The 18,073-nt window shown below is 40.0% G+C and overlaps 1 protein-coding gene across 1 annotated transcript; it reads right to left on the reverse strand.

The window, feature by feature from the left end:
• Nucleotides 1-572: 572 nt before the first annotated feature.
• On the reverse strand, nucleotides 573-16,702 carry LOC101465138 (sulfotransferase 2B1). The gene is made up of 6 exons (XM_004568116.5): nucleotides 16,494-16,702; nucleotides 10,956-11,164; nucleotides 10,740-10,866; nucleotides 10,531-10,625; nucleotides 2,352-2,532; nucleotides 573-2,161 (listed from the first exon to the last, which is right to left on the reverse strand). Exons 1-6 carry the CDS (start codon nucleotides 16,633-16,635, stop codon nucleotides 2,046-2,048), a joined length of 870 nt encoding a protein of 289 aa, XP_004568173.3. The 5' UTR covers nucleotides 16,636-16,702; the 3' UTR covers nucleotides 573-2,045.
• Between the last annotated feature and the right edge of the window lie 1,371 nt (nucleotides 16,703-18,073).

Raw genomic sequence — 18,073 nt, forward strand, 5'->3', positions numbered from 1 at the left:
CATAGCTGTTGCATTTTAAGTTGAATATGCTTGCAAATAACTTTTCTCCAAAACATAAAAAGGCAAGGCATTTTCAAGCTTTGACTTGCTCCATAAAGTTAGCAAAGCATTTTTATATCTAGTATCCTAGCTTTTTTTTCAGTCTACCATTGCAACATCCCAGAAGGATCAACTTGTGTGAGCTCGCCTGCTGACTAAAAGCTCCAGCTCTGTAATATATAAGTGGTGATTAGAGCACATTGAGTCACTATGTACACATAATGTACAGGCTTGAAAATCAGATTAGAGGAATGCAGAGTGGCTAAAGTAGCTTGATTCATTATGAGAGAAAAAAAGCAACCCCGTTACAGATATAGGGGAATGGAGCTTTATTTGTAGGCCTTATTTTTACAAAATCCAACAGAAATGTGTCTTTTCAAAGATTCATCCATCATTCTTGTTATTACAGCTACAGCTGAAATAAAAACAAGCCTGTGTGTCTATCATACGTCCGGAGAACAATATGATGTTTAGCATTTAAAATTTGACTACTATTTCATCAAAACTATAAAAGAAGTAAATAAGACAACAAGTTACTGTTAATGACTTTATTGATCTTCTTGTTAAAATTCTCAACAACAAATTAAATACAACATTACATCCATGTTAATTAAGATTGCAGTATCATAACTTTGTATTAGCAGAAACATGTGGACTGTGCCGTGAATGTGCTATGCTCAGTAACTTTAAAAATTGTACCAGTTAAATGTCAAATACATGCAGATCCAGAATATGGAGGTCCTAGATGGCAAAAGTTAATCATATACAAGGTTAACATGCAATAAGTATTACACACTAAAAAACAATATATATTAACCCTTTAAAGCCGGTCGGAGCGGGCACGCTCCGTTTTACATAACTATTTTTAAATCCCGGTAGCACTGCAACCACGTAAGCTAGCGCAATAATTTTTTTTGCATATGAAACCGGAGGAGTTGTACTTACATCTTATTCCATCAGCTTGCCCTAGGTCACAGTTTCCTTCTACATATAGCTTTGCAAAAACTGCATAAAAAGCACTTGTAGCAACAAAAACATAATATTACAGAAACACGCTTTGCCAATCCGATCAGCTGTTTGTAACACTTCCTACATCCATCAGCGCGAACTATCGCATGTCCGTCATGACCTGTTCGAAACCGGAAGTGACGTCATTTTGCGGCAATTTAGTTTTTTACCACTAGTTCATGGCACTAGTTTATGGGCTCAAATTGTGGTTATAAATATTTTAAAATATTTATTATAAATATTTTACAAGTACGAATATTTTGTAAATCAGACAGCATAGTTGTGAACTGAGTTTTGTAACCTGTAAACCAAATATCTGAAAATTTTATGTTTGTGCATCTATGGAAGAGAATTTGTGTCAATGTAAAAGAGATTTGTATTTGTAAAAAAATATTTACACATTACAAATTTGTTTTTTAAGGTCTGGTTACAGATGCAAAGCAAAAAACTATATATTAAACTTAAAAATTTTGACCAAATTCTTCTTCCTTTCAGCTGATTGGTCAATGTCAGGTCAATCACAAATTTAACAATCCAATCAGAGACAGATGGGTTGGGCTGTCGAAGGGGTGCTTTGCTGAGCTGCAGGTCCTGGAAGGGTAATATAGTTTGAAGCTGGAGGATTTCCATATGAATATTCATTATAAGCTAGGTCCCTTAACTTCCGGTAGCTGTTGAAAGGATAAAGCTGTGATATACCAGAAATCCCATTATTACTTTAGTATTACCTAACACAAAGTCAGGGCTGACCTGGGACCTGTGAGTCACACTGCGGAGCATAAAGGCCCTTTCACAACGACATGCGCTGCACTCACCGCTAAATCAGAGCGAAGGATCCAAAATTTGTTGTGCTGGTCGATGCACTCTTTTGTTTTTTTGGGGCAGCTCTATGTATACTACATGTGCCTCCTATAAGAAATATAACATTACTCGCGATATAGGTCTCGATTTTGTCTTTACCACTCCTGATCTCTCCATCTCACTATTTCAGATGGTGGTCAATCCAAGCTCCATGGCAGAGAGAAGCTCTCACCTTCCAGCTCTTTGGAAATCACAGAGGTGAATCGGGTCAGTTGCTCTGAGCTGAAGTGGTTTTTCCAGTCTCCAGCAATGCCTGACAACAAAAACACGCATGCAAAGAGTCACATAAACATAAAAACACCTGATGAGAACAGAAATTGACCATGGAAGAAACTCTGAAAAGACATCTTTGATAACAAACGCGTCCAAGTTGGTGTGTTGTGTTCAATATCACTAATTTTTCAACCCAGTCAGATGTGTCATAATGGGATATGGAAACTCACCTTTTCTTAGGAAAGGAGATTTGTCACTGTCCATGTACACCTTGGGGATTAGACTGAAGTTGGACATGTTGTTGTTCTGCATGCTCTTGAAAGAACAATGCTCTGCTACCTTCTGAATTACTTCTTCAGTCAGATTGCAGCCCAGGAAATCAGAAATACGCCTGAGAGCCGCAGGCAGGTCCTGGAAGAAACACGCTCGTTATATAATGTGAAACAGTCAGTGTTTTTTTAAATTTGGCTTTTATTGAAAACTTATTCTAAAGTCATTTCATGAGCAAACTTTGAAAGGTCAGGGGTTTGAATAGTTTAAGTCACAATTTCAAGTTTTGGCAAGACATAAGTCTGGGTTTGTTTTGCTCAAAGTGACAAATGTGGAGGGTGCACTCCAATGTTCCCTCTAATTTTTCATGTGTCTGAGCGAACACACAAACTCCCTGCACGGTCCCTTGGACCACTGTGAGCAACATTAGAAGTGTGCACTGTGGTCACGCCAACATCGAATCCATCCAAGTTACATGGTTTATTAAAATAATCAAATTAAAGCATTTATGTTAGACTACTTTTAATTAACTGCTTCAGCACACTGACAATGAAAATTTGAAAAAAAAAAAAATCTTGTTCATGACCTGTTTAGTATGTTAACACTATTGGAAGTGAAAATAACTCTAACTCCAATTTTGAAAACACAACTTTCTTTCTTTTTTAAATAAAGCTCTGACTTGAATTATGAGTATGAGTCTGTGGTCTGGGAGAGAGTCCTGTAATTCTCTGTTTGCAAAATACAGTATATAATGACCAATGTTGGGCAATTAATTATATAGTTACTTCTTCAAAAAAGTAACTGAGTTTTGCAAACAACGGAGTTTTTTGCAGCTGTTTACCTAAAAATGTAGCCAAGGCATTTTTTAAAATAAATATTTCAAACTATTTACAGAACAATCAGCTGTTCTGCATCAAATTTGATGCCACACAAATTATTTGTGTCACTCCAAAAAATTATTTCTGTCCACTATGAGATAAAGGAGAACAACAGCCTGATACCTGCCTGACAACAGGAGATGTATCACTCCTGTAACACCTGTAACATTCAGTAGTTGCCTCATTGTTCTGACACACACAACAAAACTATTGACTACACTACACACTAACTATACAAGACAACACGCTAACTACACAAGATTTGTGCTAAACGTCGCAAATCACTCACCTGGCAAAACACTGCGGTCACTCCTAAAACTTCCCCCCTTCCTAAACAATAAATGCCATGTTGCCATATCATTTTTGATTGGTCAACATGTTATATTTTTCGACCAATAGGAAAGGGTGGGGGTTTTTTTGGTTTTGTTTTTGCTCACAGGCTTTCGAGCGTTTTCCTTATAAAACACAGTTTTTACCGTTTCTTCCCGCAGTAAATATAAACAACGATAGTATTCAGGAAGAAAACCAAACATTGCATATCTTTTTATCATAACTCTGGTTTTAGGTGGCCTATCAACACAATTTAAAAACTGGTATAAAGTCCACACTTTTTCCGTCAATTGTTTCGTCTGTCCTGCTCACATCTCCAATGGTTGTTCACGTTGTCATTAATGTGGCTTCACTCCACATAAGCCACGCCGCTTTGCTAGCTAAAACACCGGTGTCGGCACATAAGGACGCTGTCATAGCCTGTCAACCACATTGATTAGCTGCGAATGTAAATGGCATTATTGGCTGGACTATGGAATATGGTGGCATCGTTCTAATCCCATACAGGAGCAGTCAGTCACTCACTGACTAACACTGCAAAACAGAATTGTTAAAGTTTTAATTTTAATTTCAATTCAGGTTAGATTTTTTTTTGTGCACAACACAGATTTTCTGTGCGCAGAGACCGTGCCAGCAGTGCGCAATTGTGCATGTGCGCAGCTTAGAGGGAACATTGGTGCACTCGGGCCTTTAGGTGGAGCATCAAAATATGTGGGAAATTGTGTCTCAAAACTAGGGATGGGAATTTAAACATGTAAAATAATTTATTAATATAATTTAAATAAAAAATAACGCATTTAATCACACTTTGCATTTCAAGCAAAGGGGAACTTTTGTCAATGCACAATTTCCTGGAATACCAACTACACTAATGCACACATCAGATGTACAAAAAGGGAGAAGAAGAACGCGCATTGTTAGGACTGATCGGAGGCAAATTTCATTTCAAAAGACTACCTGACAGAAGCCTTGATAAAAGCATGGTTTTGTGCAAGCTGTCCAAAAAGGAGTTTCCGTACCACCGAAGCACCTCAACCTTACGATACCATCCAAATTCAAAACATGTTGCAGGAGGCACAGAACCTAGCACTGGCAGTGACAATAAAACATATGAACAGTCCAAATTTGATGAAATGACTGGCCCCAGAACCAAAATTAGTAAGCCAATATTGGACAAACTTACCAACTCTCGCATAAAAGGATTGCTCTGGACTGTAGACTACTATCAGTGGTAGAAGATAGGGGGTTAGAAAATGTGCTACAGTTAGCATCAGGTGATCCAACTTTCAACTGCTGTGCCGAAAGACTATTTCAAGTAAAATTGAACAGCCTTATGATATTGAAAGGGAAGCAAAATGAGATGCATTACAGACACCCCTGCTAATATGGAGGAACTACACCAGGAGCAAACAAGACTGGAGCAACAGAAAGAGCCACTCACACAGGATGTTACTACACGGTCAAATGATGGTGTAAACCATGATGTTGAAGAGCAGCAGTAAGGTGACTGCTGTGCGGATGGCGAATTCAGTCGACTGCTTGTTTCGGATGCGAATTTGGCTCAATGATCCGTTCTAATTTTCCTGTAGGAGCTTAATTACTTTCGGTGGGATGTGCTCAGTCTCCAGTGTCATCCAAAGTGTTGCCCAATCGATGCAGTCGAATGTAGGCTGAAAGTCAATAAAGATGATGACCGTCCGTTTCCCACATAAAATTTGCTCCTCACCTGGCAAATACTGAACATCTGGTCACAGGACCCGCGGTGAGATCTGAAGCCGGCTTGCTCTTTGCGGTTCGTTTGTTCGCGATGTTTCTGCAGGCATGATTGAATTACTTTCGTGAAGACTTTTCCACTGATCAAGAGCAAGGCAAGGCAAGGCAAGTTTATTTGTATAGCACAATTCAACAACAAGGTGATTCAAAGTGCTTTACAGAGACATTAGAAACAAGAACAAATAAAAAGCATGATTTAAAATTGAATAAAACAAGCAGACTGATGCCGCATTCGTTTTGGCATTCTCGGTTGTTGCCTTTCTTGAAGATTGGGATAATGATGGCCTTCTCCCATGTTCTTGGAATCGTCTCTGTGCGCCACATTTTTTTGCGGAAGAAGGTGCACTTGTTGGAGAAGAACATCACCGCCAGCCTTGATCGATTCCGCTGTAATTGCATCCACACCAAGCGCTTTTCCATTTTTCAAAGTCCCGATGGCTGTCTTCACCTTTGCCAGGGTTGACTCATCATCGGACCATCGGGGTCTCTGGTGCTTCGATGGGTGGCGGCTCTGCTGGTGGTCCTTGTGGCTCCGTCCAGCACTGTAACCGCTCAGTTGATGATCATACAAAGGTGCCATCAGCCTTTCAGATGTTGTCATTTGTTGATTTGGTTTTTCTACTCAGGCATCAGAGCATTCGATAAATGGTGTGGCACTCATGCTTTGAGGCCACTTCCTCCAAGTCAGCCACTACTTGGTTCCAGTAAGCCTCGCGTTCTTCCTTCAATCGGCGTCAGACGTCCTTGTTGAGCTGACGATATCGTTTAAAGTCGACCAGCTTCACATATTTCGCTTCATCTACCATATCGAGACATTCGTCGGATATCTACGGCTGTGTTCGGCAGCGTGTGGGATGGCACAGGTCTTTGGCGCTTTCCATGATGACGTCCAAAACTTGTTGCTCTTTGACGTTGACATCTTCGGATGGCACCAATGCAGCAAAATGGCTGGATAATGCTATTTGAAATTCTGCCTTGTAAGCGGGATCTGACAGGCATTTCCAGTTGAGCTTTGCCAATGGGTGCGATTTGCATTTGGCTCTTTGTAGTAGAAGATTTATCACGGAAACAGGAGTCAATCAGGATGTAATCCAACATCGCTGAGTCATCACCTGTTGGATTTTGCCATGTGAGTTGATGTTTCTTTGGATGTTAAAATTGGGTGTTTTTCCGATGATGAAGTTGTTGGTGTTGGCGAAGGACAAGAGGCGCAAACCGTTGTTGTTCATTACACCATGTCCAAAATGACCCGACCCCGTGCTCTCCCACCCAGTCCGATTGAATCCAACGTGTGTTGTAGTTGGTTATAGAAATTGTTCTTGGCCGGGTCTGGATTTGTCTCGGTTGGTGTGTAGATGGTAATGAGGTGGGTTTTGATGCTACCGTTGATGGTGAGCACTACAAGGCGATTGGAGATTGGCTGGAATGAGACAACACTCTTGACTGTGCGACGGGCAACCATGAAACCAACTCCTGCTTTTCGTTTTTCTCCACCCGAGTAGTAGAGTGCCATCTGGTCATCGTTGAGTGATGGTTTGACGACCGTCTGCCCTGATCCTGTGAGTCATAATTTGGATAAAGCTCTGATGTCGATTTTGCAGTTCAGTAGTTCTGGCAATGATTTCAAATTTGTATTTCCACTTTCGGTGTGATGATGTTTCGGTTCCTTCGGCCAGTAGCCCACTTCTCACCAGCATCCTTGTTCCCCAATACTGGCGCATCAGCTGCCCCGGATGCGGTAGCATTAAACAAAGAATTTAGGACATTATTTTCTTGAACTGTCTACTACAGGTTTGTGACTGAGCTTCTTGGAGGTGAGCCATATGTCTTATATTCCGTGGTTTTACCTGCTTTCTGCCACCTGCATCACACCATGGAGGTCTCCAATGATAACTCAAACTACATGGTGAAATTTAAGACTGCCTTCACAAAGGACCTATCCCAGCGTGTAGCTACACTCAACCATCAGTGGCTCAAGATAGCTACTGTGCTTGACCCACGCTTTAAGGATTTAAAGCATCTTGCAAGCGGAGAGCGAGAAGAGTTTTGGACCAGCCTTGAAGCCCTGCTGCAGGAATAGCGTAACGATGCCACCACAAAGGAGGCAGCAAAGACAATGGGCCTCCTCCTCTCTTCTTTGTCTTCAGACTCTGATTGAGATGAGGATGCCCTGTGCAACAGGGCTCTGAGTTTGTACAGAGCAGAATCCATCATCAGCGAGACAGACTCCCCGCTGCAGTGGTGGTCCAGTCGAGCAGAGACCCACCCACAGCTGTCTGGCCTGGCCTGGAAGCGATGATGATGATGGTTATGCATTTACCTGTCACTTGCAATGTTTCATGTACATGTTACCTGCAGTGAAATGGGTCCCCTTCTAACTATATACACTGCAAAAACATCACATTGGGAAGACAGGTCAGAGAGCTGTCTTCCCAAAGGATGATAAGAAAAACAATGAAATGCACAATACATGAGGGGAGAGGAGGAGAAAAGCAGACTGAGCTCCTGAGAGGAGAGCAGTTTGAGAACAGAAAAAAACACCTCAGCACAAAGCACATGAATCTTCATACCTTACAAGATAAAAACAGATAAAAGCACAGTTACTTTGTCTAAGTAACTGGTTAAAAGACACAGACAGTATGGAGTACGTAGGTATTGTGAGTCCAATGGGTTTGTTATTTTTTGCACTAAAATAGTCGATGATCACACTGTTTTAGCGGAATGTACAAAATAATTTTGGCTAAGGTTACTCACAGTTTAAAGGTGAAACTGGTCAAATAACCTTTTATATTTCTGCTTTATTTTTTTAAGAAGAAAAACTGCACGTTATGTTGAAATTTTTATCATTATTATTGAAAGACAATACCATTTTGAAAATGTACTTATAACAGTATTTTATTTTAAAGTCTGCCCAATTTTGGCCAGAGATATTATTTTTGCTTCTCTGTTTTGAATTGAAATGCAGTTTAATTTTTTTTTTCCCCCAGAAATTAAGAGCTTGAGTTTACAATTTTCATGACCATGTCTATTATTTATTCTGTCGCCCACTAAAACCCTTTTAAATCAAAAAAAACATTTGCGCTTTGAGGCACATTTGCTTGTGCGATTAAATGTGATTAATCAAGATTAATTCATTAATTACAAAACCTCTAGTTAATTAGATTAACTTTCTTTTAATTGAGTCCCACCCCTACTCAAAACACAATATAGATGTAGGTAAGTAACAATTTTTAAAAACACAGTTGTCAGCTTGGTCGAGTGGCCATGGAAGCAGACATCCAACATAAGAACCAAAGAGTCTTTGACTGAAAGGGTTCGGAGCCACGGACCTTCAGTAATAGTAATAAATCACACAGCAACAGTACATTCATGCAGTTGTAAAAAGCATGATAATATATTAAGTAATCCAAAGTATTCAGAATACGTTACTCTCATTGAGTAACGTAACGGAATACATTACAAAATACATTTTGGGGCATGTATTCTGTAATCTGTAGTGGAATACATTTTAAAAGTAACCTTCCCAACACTGCCTGGGGCACAATCTTCCCCGATCATAACATTGCAACCAGGAAGCAGCAGAGGTGAGTAAAAGGCTGAAAAAACTATTTCTTTCTATGATGTTCTAGCTGACTACTATGATTTATGTTTGCAAAAATTCATGTTATTTAACCAACAGATTTGTATATTGTAGAGCTGGGCGATAGAACGATAACGATATGTATTGCGAAATAACTTTTTCTCGATAGAAAAATTAAACTATTGCGATAGGCCTCACCGCTCTTGTCCTCTTAAAAAAACAAAAAAAAAAAACCAGCCAATCCAAATTAAGTAGCGCAGAGCCGAACCAATCGCAGCCGCAGCGTCACGTCACGTGACTTGTTACGTACAGCACAAGTGCCAAGCCGCACATGTGTATTTGTTTTGGGAAGCAGCCAGCCGGCGTGCCGCCCGGGTAACGGAGGAAATGAGTGTGCTGACTAGAGAAAAATCAACCGAGAGCGTGACCGAAGAGAAAACAGATGATGGTTCCAATGCTGGAGAGATTGTCGAACGGAAGAGCCATAGAAGTTCCGTAGTGTGAAGGTATTTCGGCTATTTCAAGTCTGACAAAAAACAGAGTAGCGCGCACTGTAAATTGTGCCAAAAGCAAGTCTGGAAATGCAATAAAGCGGTGCATGCTCAATCCCTGACTGGAAGCACTAATTCATCATTCGGCTTTTGTCAGACTAAAGTAACTGTTAAAACTGTTTGAAAAGCTAAGCTATACAACAAGGAGAGATTGAGAATTTCCTTTTAGTTCTCAGTTTATTTGATATTGACAAAAGTTAGTCAATTTTGTCTGTTCTTCTGTAAAACAAACTAAGATTTATTTTTAGAATTAATATTTTGTTTCTAAGTGGAATTGACAATTTAGTAGTCTGTTTCGTTTGTTCTATTTTGAAACTTAAACGCTTTAGCGGCTGCCTTTTGTGTAGTTTGCAATATTTGCCTTTATTTATCTGAAAAAGTCTCATGTTCCTTTAGTACATCTACCCTGTTGAACTTATTATGGGAAATAAATATTTAAATCAAAACAAGCTGCTGATTATTTCACATTTTACTTGTGAGCAACGGCACATTTAAATCTAACAAATATAGTTATTTGGCTTATATCGTGATAGATATCGTTATTGCCTGAAATGAAAAAAACATATCGTGATATGAAAAAATCTCATATCGCCCAGCTCTAGTATATTGATATAGATCGCTTTCTTTACTTGTATATTGTAGGCGAATGCCGTAGTGACGAGGTGCAGGCTGAAGTTGAGCAAGACAACCGCACCCACAAATACACACACAGCTAACAACAGCTGCTCATGTAATTCAGCTGATGACCTGATAATGAATAAAAGTTTCAACAGTCCTCCAATTACTTTCTGTTTACTTCAATGCAGAATATGACAATTGAAAATATAACAAGAGAAAGTGTGAGTTAAAATATTTATTCTGTGCAGGTAATGGCAGCTCTCTGTTACACCTGTCTCTCATAGTGTGCACGCACACACTGACAATGCGGTGCACTATGAGACACTGTGTCTGGTAGTTTAGTCAAGAAAAAAAAAAAAACCTCACATGAAACACTTTCCTTTCAGTGAAAACATTGGAAGTGTTTTACCTGAGCCATTTCTTCATATGTAATGTACATTATTCTGTCTCCCAGTTCACTGTTTCTCCAACTCTTCATGTGGTCTGTCCATTTTCCAAACATCACTGCAAATGAAGCAGACATTGGCTGACCAGTTACAGATCCAACCACTATTGTGATAGAACTTGCAAATATTGATTTTCTTGCATGTCTCCTCTTGTGCATATGTGATCTCTGACCTTTGCCCTCAAGAAATTTATCCATGAACTCATCAAAGGTTCCTGGATCCTCAAGGAAGCCAGCCATCTGGTGGAAGTAGTATGAAGACACCATGATGTCCTTTGGGTTCCTCATGACGTAGATCACCTACAGCAGAAAGAGTGCAAAAACATACGTGTGTGTAAAGTCTCTTACACAATCAGGAACACATTGGGAATATCACACAGAGTCATTACCTTTGCTTTGGAGGTACAGAAGGAAGGGGGCATGAGGTTGTAGGGAAAATGTGAGACCAGTGCCCGTGGAGATGCCAGCTTATCCACCACCCGTGCCAGTTGTTTCTCTTCCAGCCATGGGACTCTCTCCCAGTTAGGAATGGTATGGATGGGGGTCAGATCCCCCCCATTCAGCACCAGTGGGAGGATCTCCTGCATCCAGATTGTACCTGAAGAAATAGCAATAAAAAAATAAATGAGTATGAGCTACAGGGCCCTATTTCAGGAAGCCGGTTTAGTGCAAACTCTGAGTAAGTATACCCTGAGTTAACGAAAACTCTGGGTTTTCGGTTTCACAAAGCGAGTTTAGATTAATTCTGAGCAGTGTTGGGACTAACGCGTTACTAAGTAACGCGTTACAGTAACTACGTTATTATTGTGGTAACGAGCACGGTAACTAGTTATTATGCCAAAATCAGGAACGCGTTAGTCGTTACTGGGATTTAAATAGGCTCGTTACTCGTTACTTCGTGTGGTGGCTATGGAGCTTCCACAGATTCAGTAACATTAGCAAGTGGTGGAGGGCAGCAGGTGGAGGATGGAAAGAGGACGCAGAAGGAAAAGAGACCCGAGGCGGCCGCCGGTCCAAGTGTGAACTGAACTTCAGGTAAGAAGTTATGACCTGCAGTCTCTCTGGGTCAGATATGAACCAAGTTTAGGTGGAGTTTATTTTCGTTATTCTGACTTTTTCCGTACTGCGTGCTAGCTAGCATGACGGAGTTTCTATACAGCTGGGTGGTGCTATGATACTGATGTTGAACTTTATTTTGTTCATAAGTTATTAGAGTTGCCAACCGTCCTGTCTGGTATTCAGAGAAAATATTAGGCGTTTCTTATTGAGGTGAAAAGGAACAGTTTGTCCCGTAATTCAGCTACAATGAAAAAGGCACAAAGCTGGAGTTATTCTGTGTCTTTGCTGCACAGCTGCCTCTTCTTCTCTCATTCTCCCCCCTCCCTCCCTCTCCTGTTTCTACTTCAATCATGAAAACTGATCAATGATCAGCTGATCGGCTTTTCTCTCTTGTTTGTTTATCGCTCACTTTGCGCCAAAAGAGGAAACCAGCGGATGTCGCGCTAAACAACAGCAGCACGTTTAAGCTTGATCAGCTATTGTTAGAATTTATTTAATATTAATTTCTAATATCGGCTGATGTTTGCTGGAGCCACAGCTGTAAAGCTGCTGGTCATGATATCAGTTTGGTTATCTGGTGAGAGGGAAACATGAAGATGAAACCAGGAGATGTCCTTACTGAAGCATCAGAGCTGAACAGGTGATGGAGAAACAGGTTTACCTTTTAGGTGACATGAATGAGTTGAAGGGAAGTTATGAACTGTTTCTGAGAGACAAATAACCCCAGGATCCTTTTCTAAGTAGCTGACAGCTGGTAACTGTGCAGGGGCGGATCTAGCAAAGTGTGGCCAAGGGGGCAGGTAGGGCATTAACAGGGAGAGGGGGGCACAAGGAAATACTTTTCTTTCTTATTCCCATTTAAAATGTCTAGCTTTTAAAAAATAATTATCTGAATCTTACAACAAACGATTGATAGATTGATGCATATATACCATCAAAACAGTGTTCATCACTGTCACAACAGTGTTTATTTTCATTCAAAGGCTTTATGATTTTTCCTATAATGGTGGGCCAGTCTCTAGTCAAAATGCCCGGGCCAATTTTCTGTCCCAGTCCAGCCCTGTATGCAGCTCATCTGCAGTCTGGTGTTACCTACATCTTCGTATTCAGAAGGCAGAATTTCCGAGTTCTGAGTACAATCGAAAGCACCACGGCTGCAGTTTTTGTGTTGGATGTAAAAGGCGCGCATGACGCTGTGACGTAGGCTAGAATCATGGCAGCAGTCAATGACGGTCCAGGCGTGGGATTTCTCTCGTGGAAATGTGCACATTATCTTTTCCTTTCTATTGGTAGGTGGCACAGTGCACTTGTGGCAAGTAAGCAAGCTAGAAGACTGGCAAAGTTATGGAAGAAACACATTAACAAGAGAATTCTGAGTAAAACCAAAGTTACTTTCCCTAGTAACTAGTTACTTTGAAAGTAACGAGTAACTTTAAGTAACTGAGTTACTTTTGAGAGAAGTAACTAGTAATGTAACTAAGTTACTATTTTAAAGTAACTTACCCAACACTGATTCTGAGTGAGTTACTATGACGACACACTCCGTGAAGCTAACCTGCCCCCTAGCAGGTTTACTTCAACTAACCCTGACCTTCTCCGCCTCTTTGTCAGAAACCTGACTGTAGGAAGTGTCAGACATGGCATGCCCCTTCCTTGAAGAGCCAGTAGATGTTGAAGCCCAAATTCTCCACAGAGCTTTCCGCCGGGAGAGAGTGATTAGAGCGCGTTTGGACATTTTATCATTTCCTGATGATTTTCTGTGTGAACGTCACCGTTTTTCAGCACAATCTATAATTTATTTGAATAACATCCTCAGGCCTAATATTGCTCATGTGACACATCGCGGACATCCTCTCAGTTCTGTACATATTATTTGTATTGCCCTTCGGTTTTTTGCAAACGGGAGCTTTCTGTATAATATTGGTGACGCTGAGCACGTTTCCAAGGCTACCGTCTGTCGGGCAGTCAGGAATGTTACAGTTGCACTGAAACGTCTCCTGTACTCGTTTGTGGTGTTCCCCGGTCATAGACCCACAAAATTGCAGGTAGCAGGATGAACGAAACTTAATTCATGATGTGGTGATACTTGAACTACTACTTAAATTTTACATTTATTCTCACGGTTCCCAGGCGTGATTGGCTGTATAGATGGCACTCACATTCCAATCATTGCTCCTTCAGTAAATGAAGGAGACTATGTGAACAGGAAGTCTTTCCACAGCATTAATGTACAGGTACATAGCTCCCTGTAGCATTTCAAACTAACAAATTATTTATTATAGTAATGGATGCTAATTTGTGTTCTCTGCACTGTGAAGATCATATGTGATGCTGCCAACATTATCACAAATATGGAAGCCAACTGCTCAGCCTCTGTGAGTGGTGGTGGTGGACGACCTCCACCTGTTTTTCGGGCCTTTTTTTCTGTTGGCTATAACGGGTCACATTTGAGCATACAGAGTAAGCAAATATGTAATTGTAATGTGCTCAGATAATTTCAATAAGTGCTTACAGAGGGGAAATTAATGTAGCCTCTAACTGCAATTGATTTACATCGGACAAACAGACCAAGCACTATGGCTCATAATACAATTACACCTTACCTGTTTGGACTATATTTTTATATTTCATTTTTACTTGCTGCCAGGAACGTTTGGGGCCTGTTGGGTTGCACCTGCGCTCACGTCACATCACAAAATAAAATGTATAAAATATAAAATAAAATAAAATATAATAAAATAACGTGTTAAATGGGTGGAAATCCCTAGATCAATGTTTAAATTAACACTCACGCATTGACTCTGTCGGCTATGTTTTGCCATGCATGCTCCCTTTCTTTTGCAGCTGAGGCTGTGTTACTTTTTTTCCGCAAAATTTGCATGTTATCGGCATATGCTGCCATCAGAATTTCGGCCTCAAGTGCTGTAAAATACATTGACCGCGCCTTCTTTCCCTCCGTCTCCATGGTGACTCGCTTAATCTGTGCTCCACTAATCAGGGCTTTATGTATCCTTGTGCGCGCGTTTAACTTGGGGTTAAAGCAACTCCGCGTTGATTGAACTAATTGTTATCAGCCTTTCTGAAACCGAATATTCCGAGTTGGACAGTTCGGGGTTACTCAACCCTGAGTATCGTTTTTCACTCTGAGTTTTCTAAACCGGCTTCCTGAAATAGGGCCCAGGTCTTCAAGTATAACTGCATAACGGGTTAACAGAAACAATAGTGGGAACCGGTGCTTAGTATCAGGAACGCTTATGAAAATCGGTCTTAGTAAATGTGAGCACAGTTTGTAACTGCTCTCCAATTAAAGATCCTGCACATCATACACACACATGACTGCCAGGTGCAGTGCTTTCCATCATCTCAACACACTCTTTTCACTTGTTGGTATATTTCATCTCTATCATTAACCACGCTAATCTGCTGGACATCCTTTCTACCTTGTCTTGACTAGCCAGTTGTTACAAGCCCCATTTTCTTTTCTTAGTGTGCAGCCTCACATACAACTCATTATAAACCATTTCCTTTCATAAGCGCTCTCTTTGCTGTATGACAAGCTCCCAGTACTCAGGTCTTTCTTCACTTTGGATACTTTCCTGTAGTTCTTCTTTTCACAACAAGTCTACTTGTTGTTTGGAAACTATCCAGAGGATACATTCTGCGCAGTTTTCCCAGACATCTGATAACCCTTGCCTTCCACCCAGAGCTATCTTAAATCCTCTCTGAACTCTGTGCAACATTCTTTGCTCTTCAACTTCAGCGACTCATCTGCCTAGCTACATTCTCACCTGCCACTACCTTGCAGACTCCCATTTCCTTCAAACTGCACATTTTATACACTTTTATACATCCCTCTATGTTCCTCCCTCTTCTTGAAGTACGTGTTCACCACAGCCATTTGCATCATTTTTCACAATATCATAACAGTTGACACACGGCTTTGGAGTGACTGGAAAAACTTTGCATAACTCTTGCATAGTGCACAGTATCTAGGCTTACTTAACCACATATATAGGTTTATGCAGTCTCTAGCCTTCAAAGGCAAACTGGTAATAGTAAACATTCAGGTTGAGCAGCAAACTGTTCAAGGACGGTGTTGTGCCAAAAAGTGATTGCCTGCCAAAAACTGATTTCCAATGTTTCCGTGTATTTTTTATGTGTAATATCTTTACGTATGTTCGTAAACAGACTTCGGTGAACAGGGTTTACAAAGGGGTTATATATAGAATTAAAAAATTATCTGTTTTTCAAGTATCTTTACAACTCTGTGTTATTGTACTTACATTATAACCAATTTGGTCGTTTATCCCCACTTAAAATATTTTTACAGAACTATTGTAATATTTGCTGCCATTTCTGTTGTCCTCTTGGCCAGCTTACTCTTACAAAAGACATTTTTAATGTTAATGACATTTTTTTAACTGCATAAATAAAGGTTACGTAAAAGTCACTGCCAAAAACTGATTGCGGCTTCTACCTTCTTACACTAATGTTGTTTGTGGCTCAAGATGACTTTATGTCATCCATAAGGGATGCATTTGACATATGTTTCACATATTATAGGCCAACACTTATAGCAGTTTAAATACGAGCAATCAGTTTTTAGCAAATACCGGAAATCACTTTTTGGCAGAACAACTGTTGTACTGTACAACAACTGTTGTATTGTACAACAACGGCGTACAATTCACTCGCGAACCTCATTTATTTTCACCCTCACCCGCAGACTCTGCGTGCTCTGTCTGACACCACTTACACAGATAAATGCGCAGGTGCAGCGTCTATCATCAAATTCTACCATCACAAAGGTTTAGTCATCAGTTTTCTGTGAAGTAAAAGCCGCTTGAGTGTTTTACAGAAGCTCTCACCTGACTTCGGGTAGATAACAGCCAGGACGTCGTCGTCTTCAAACTTGAATCCCTGAGCAAACTCCAAACTCTCATAAGAGTGAGTTTCCTTGGGCACAATCAGTCCGTGATAGTGCAGGTACATCTCCTCGGAAATCGACATTTTTCGAAGTATGCAGAGAAAGTGTAGCTGTCAGTAACCGTCGTACTTCCCCGCCACGTTCACGCACGGTGGGAAATCACAGAGGACGCGAAAATGCAAATCAAACAGTAAATATTTACTTTCCTCGTGCCCAGTGCTTGATTCCTTAAACATCTCCAAAGTTATTTATTATGTTACTTATGACCTCAAAATTACTATTCAGACTAATAGCAATTAACTGTCCCACAATCATGTCGAATAAGGTAATAGCCAGATTTTACAGGGTAACGTGAAGGCAGCACGTGATTTTCTGTATGGCGCCTGATTTACAATTAGGTTTTGTTCGATACAGCAATATACATATATATATATATATATATATATATATATATATATATATATATATATATATATATATCAGGTCAATACAGGGGCACTATTATGGGCAGAAATCTGTGCCATCAGAAACTGAATTTGAATAAGTTCAATTTGAATTTGAATTGCTCCGATTGAATCTGAATTGTAACTTGAATAAATGCTTTTGAAAACTGAATTTGAATTAGTCTCATTTGAAATTGAATTTATGGTTTGAAAATGATCATCACTAAATTGAAATTGAATTTTATATTTTGAAAATGAATTGATTTGCTTTGAAACTGCATTTTATCCTTTAAAAATTCAGCTCTCGAATAATTTCAGTTTCACTTCTCACCATTCAGTTTCAGTTCTACAATTCAATTTCAGTTCCAAAATTCAGTTTTTTGGAACTTACATCCGATTCCGGTTCAAGCGCAGATTAATAGAACTACGTTTTACTAGCGGACCGAAAGTGTTACTGACGGGAATCTACAGCGTCTTGAGCTGAATTAAGACTTCAGAAGTCATTCGTCATGTCGAATGACCAGCGGATAAACTCTCAGGTTGGTAATAAATGTATTACATGTATAAGAACAAGCGTCATGTTAACAAATGATAGCCGTGCAGTAACTTTTATGCTTATTGTAGCTGTTAGCTAAAAACGCTAATTTAGCGTAGTTTGCCCTGAATTCAGCTTTGACAAACAAATATGATCGACTGTTTCTAGTAGAATTCCAGAGTTGTCATCTTGTACCCTCTCAGAGTACCCCCTCTGTATGCTTGCAGAGACCCCTACAGTAGGGAAACATGCAAAATGGTGCCCAAACCTTTGTATTTTAGCTTCATTTATGTCTTACACAGCATCCCAACTCTTTAGCTAACTTAATAACTTTAGCTAAAGTGAATAGTTAGTCTAATTCATTAGTGCAGCATTACTGGATCACCTCTGTTTGAAGTGATATAATGTGGATGTGGATGTAAGTTCCAAAAAACTGAATTTTGGAACTGAAATTGAATTGTAGAACTGAAACTGAATGGTGAGAAGTGAAACTGAAATTATTCGAGAGCTGAATTTTTAAAGGATAAAATGTAGTTTCAAAGC

Source organism: Maylandia zebra, linkage group LG11 (genome assembly GCF_041146795.1).
Source record: "Maylandia zebra isolate NMK-2024a linkage group LG11, Mzebra_GT3a, whole genome shotgun sequence".
Lineage (NCBI taxonomy): Eukaryota > Metazoa > Chordata > Actinopteri > Cichliformes > Cichlidae > Maylandia > Maylandia zebra.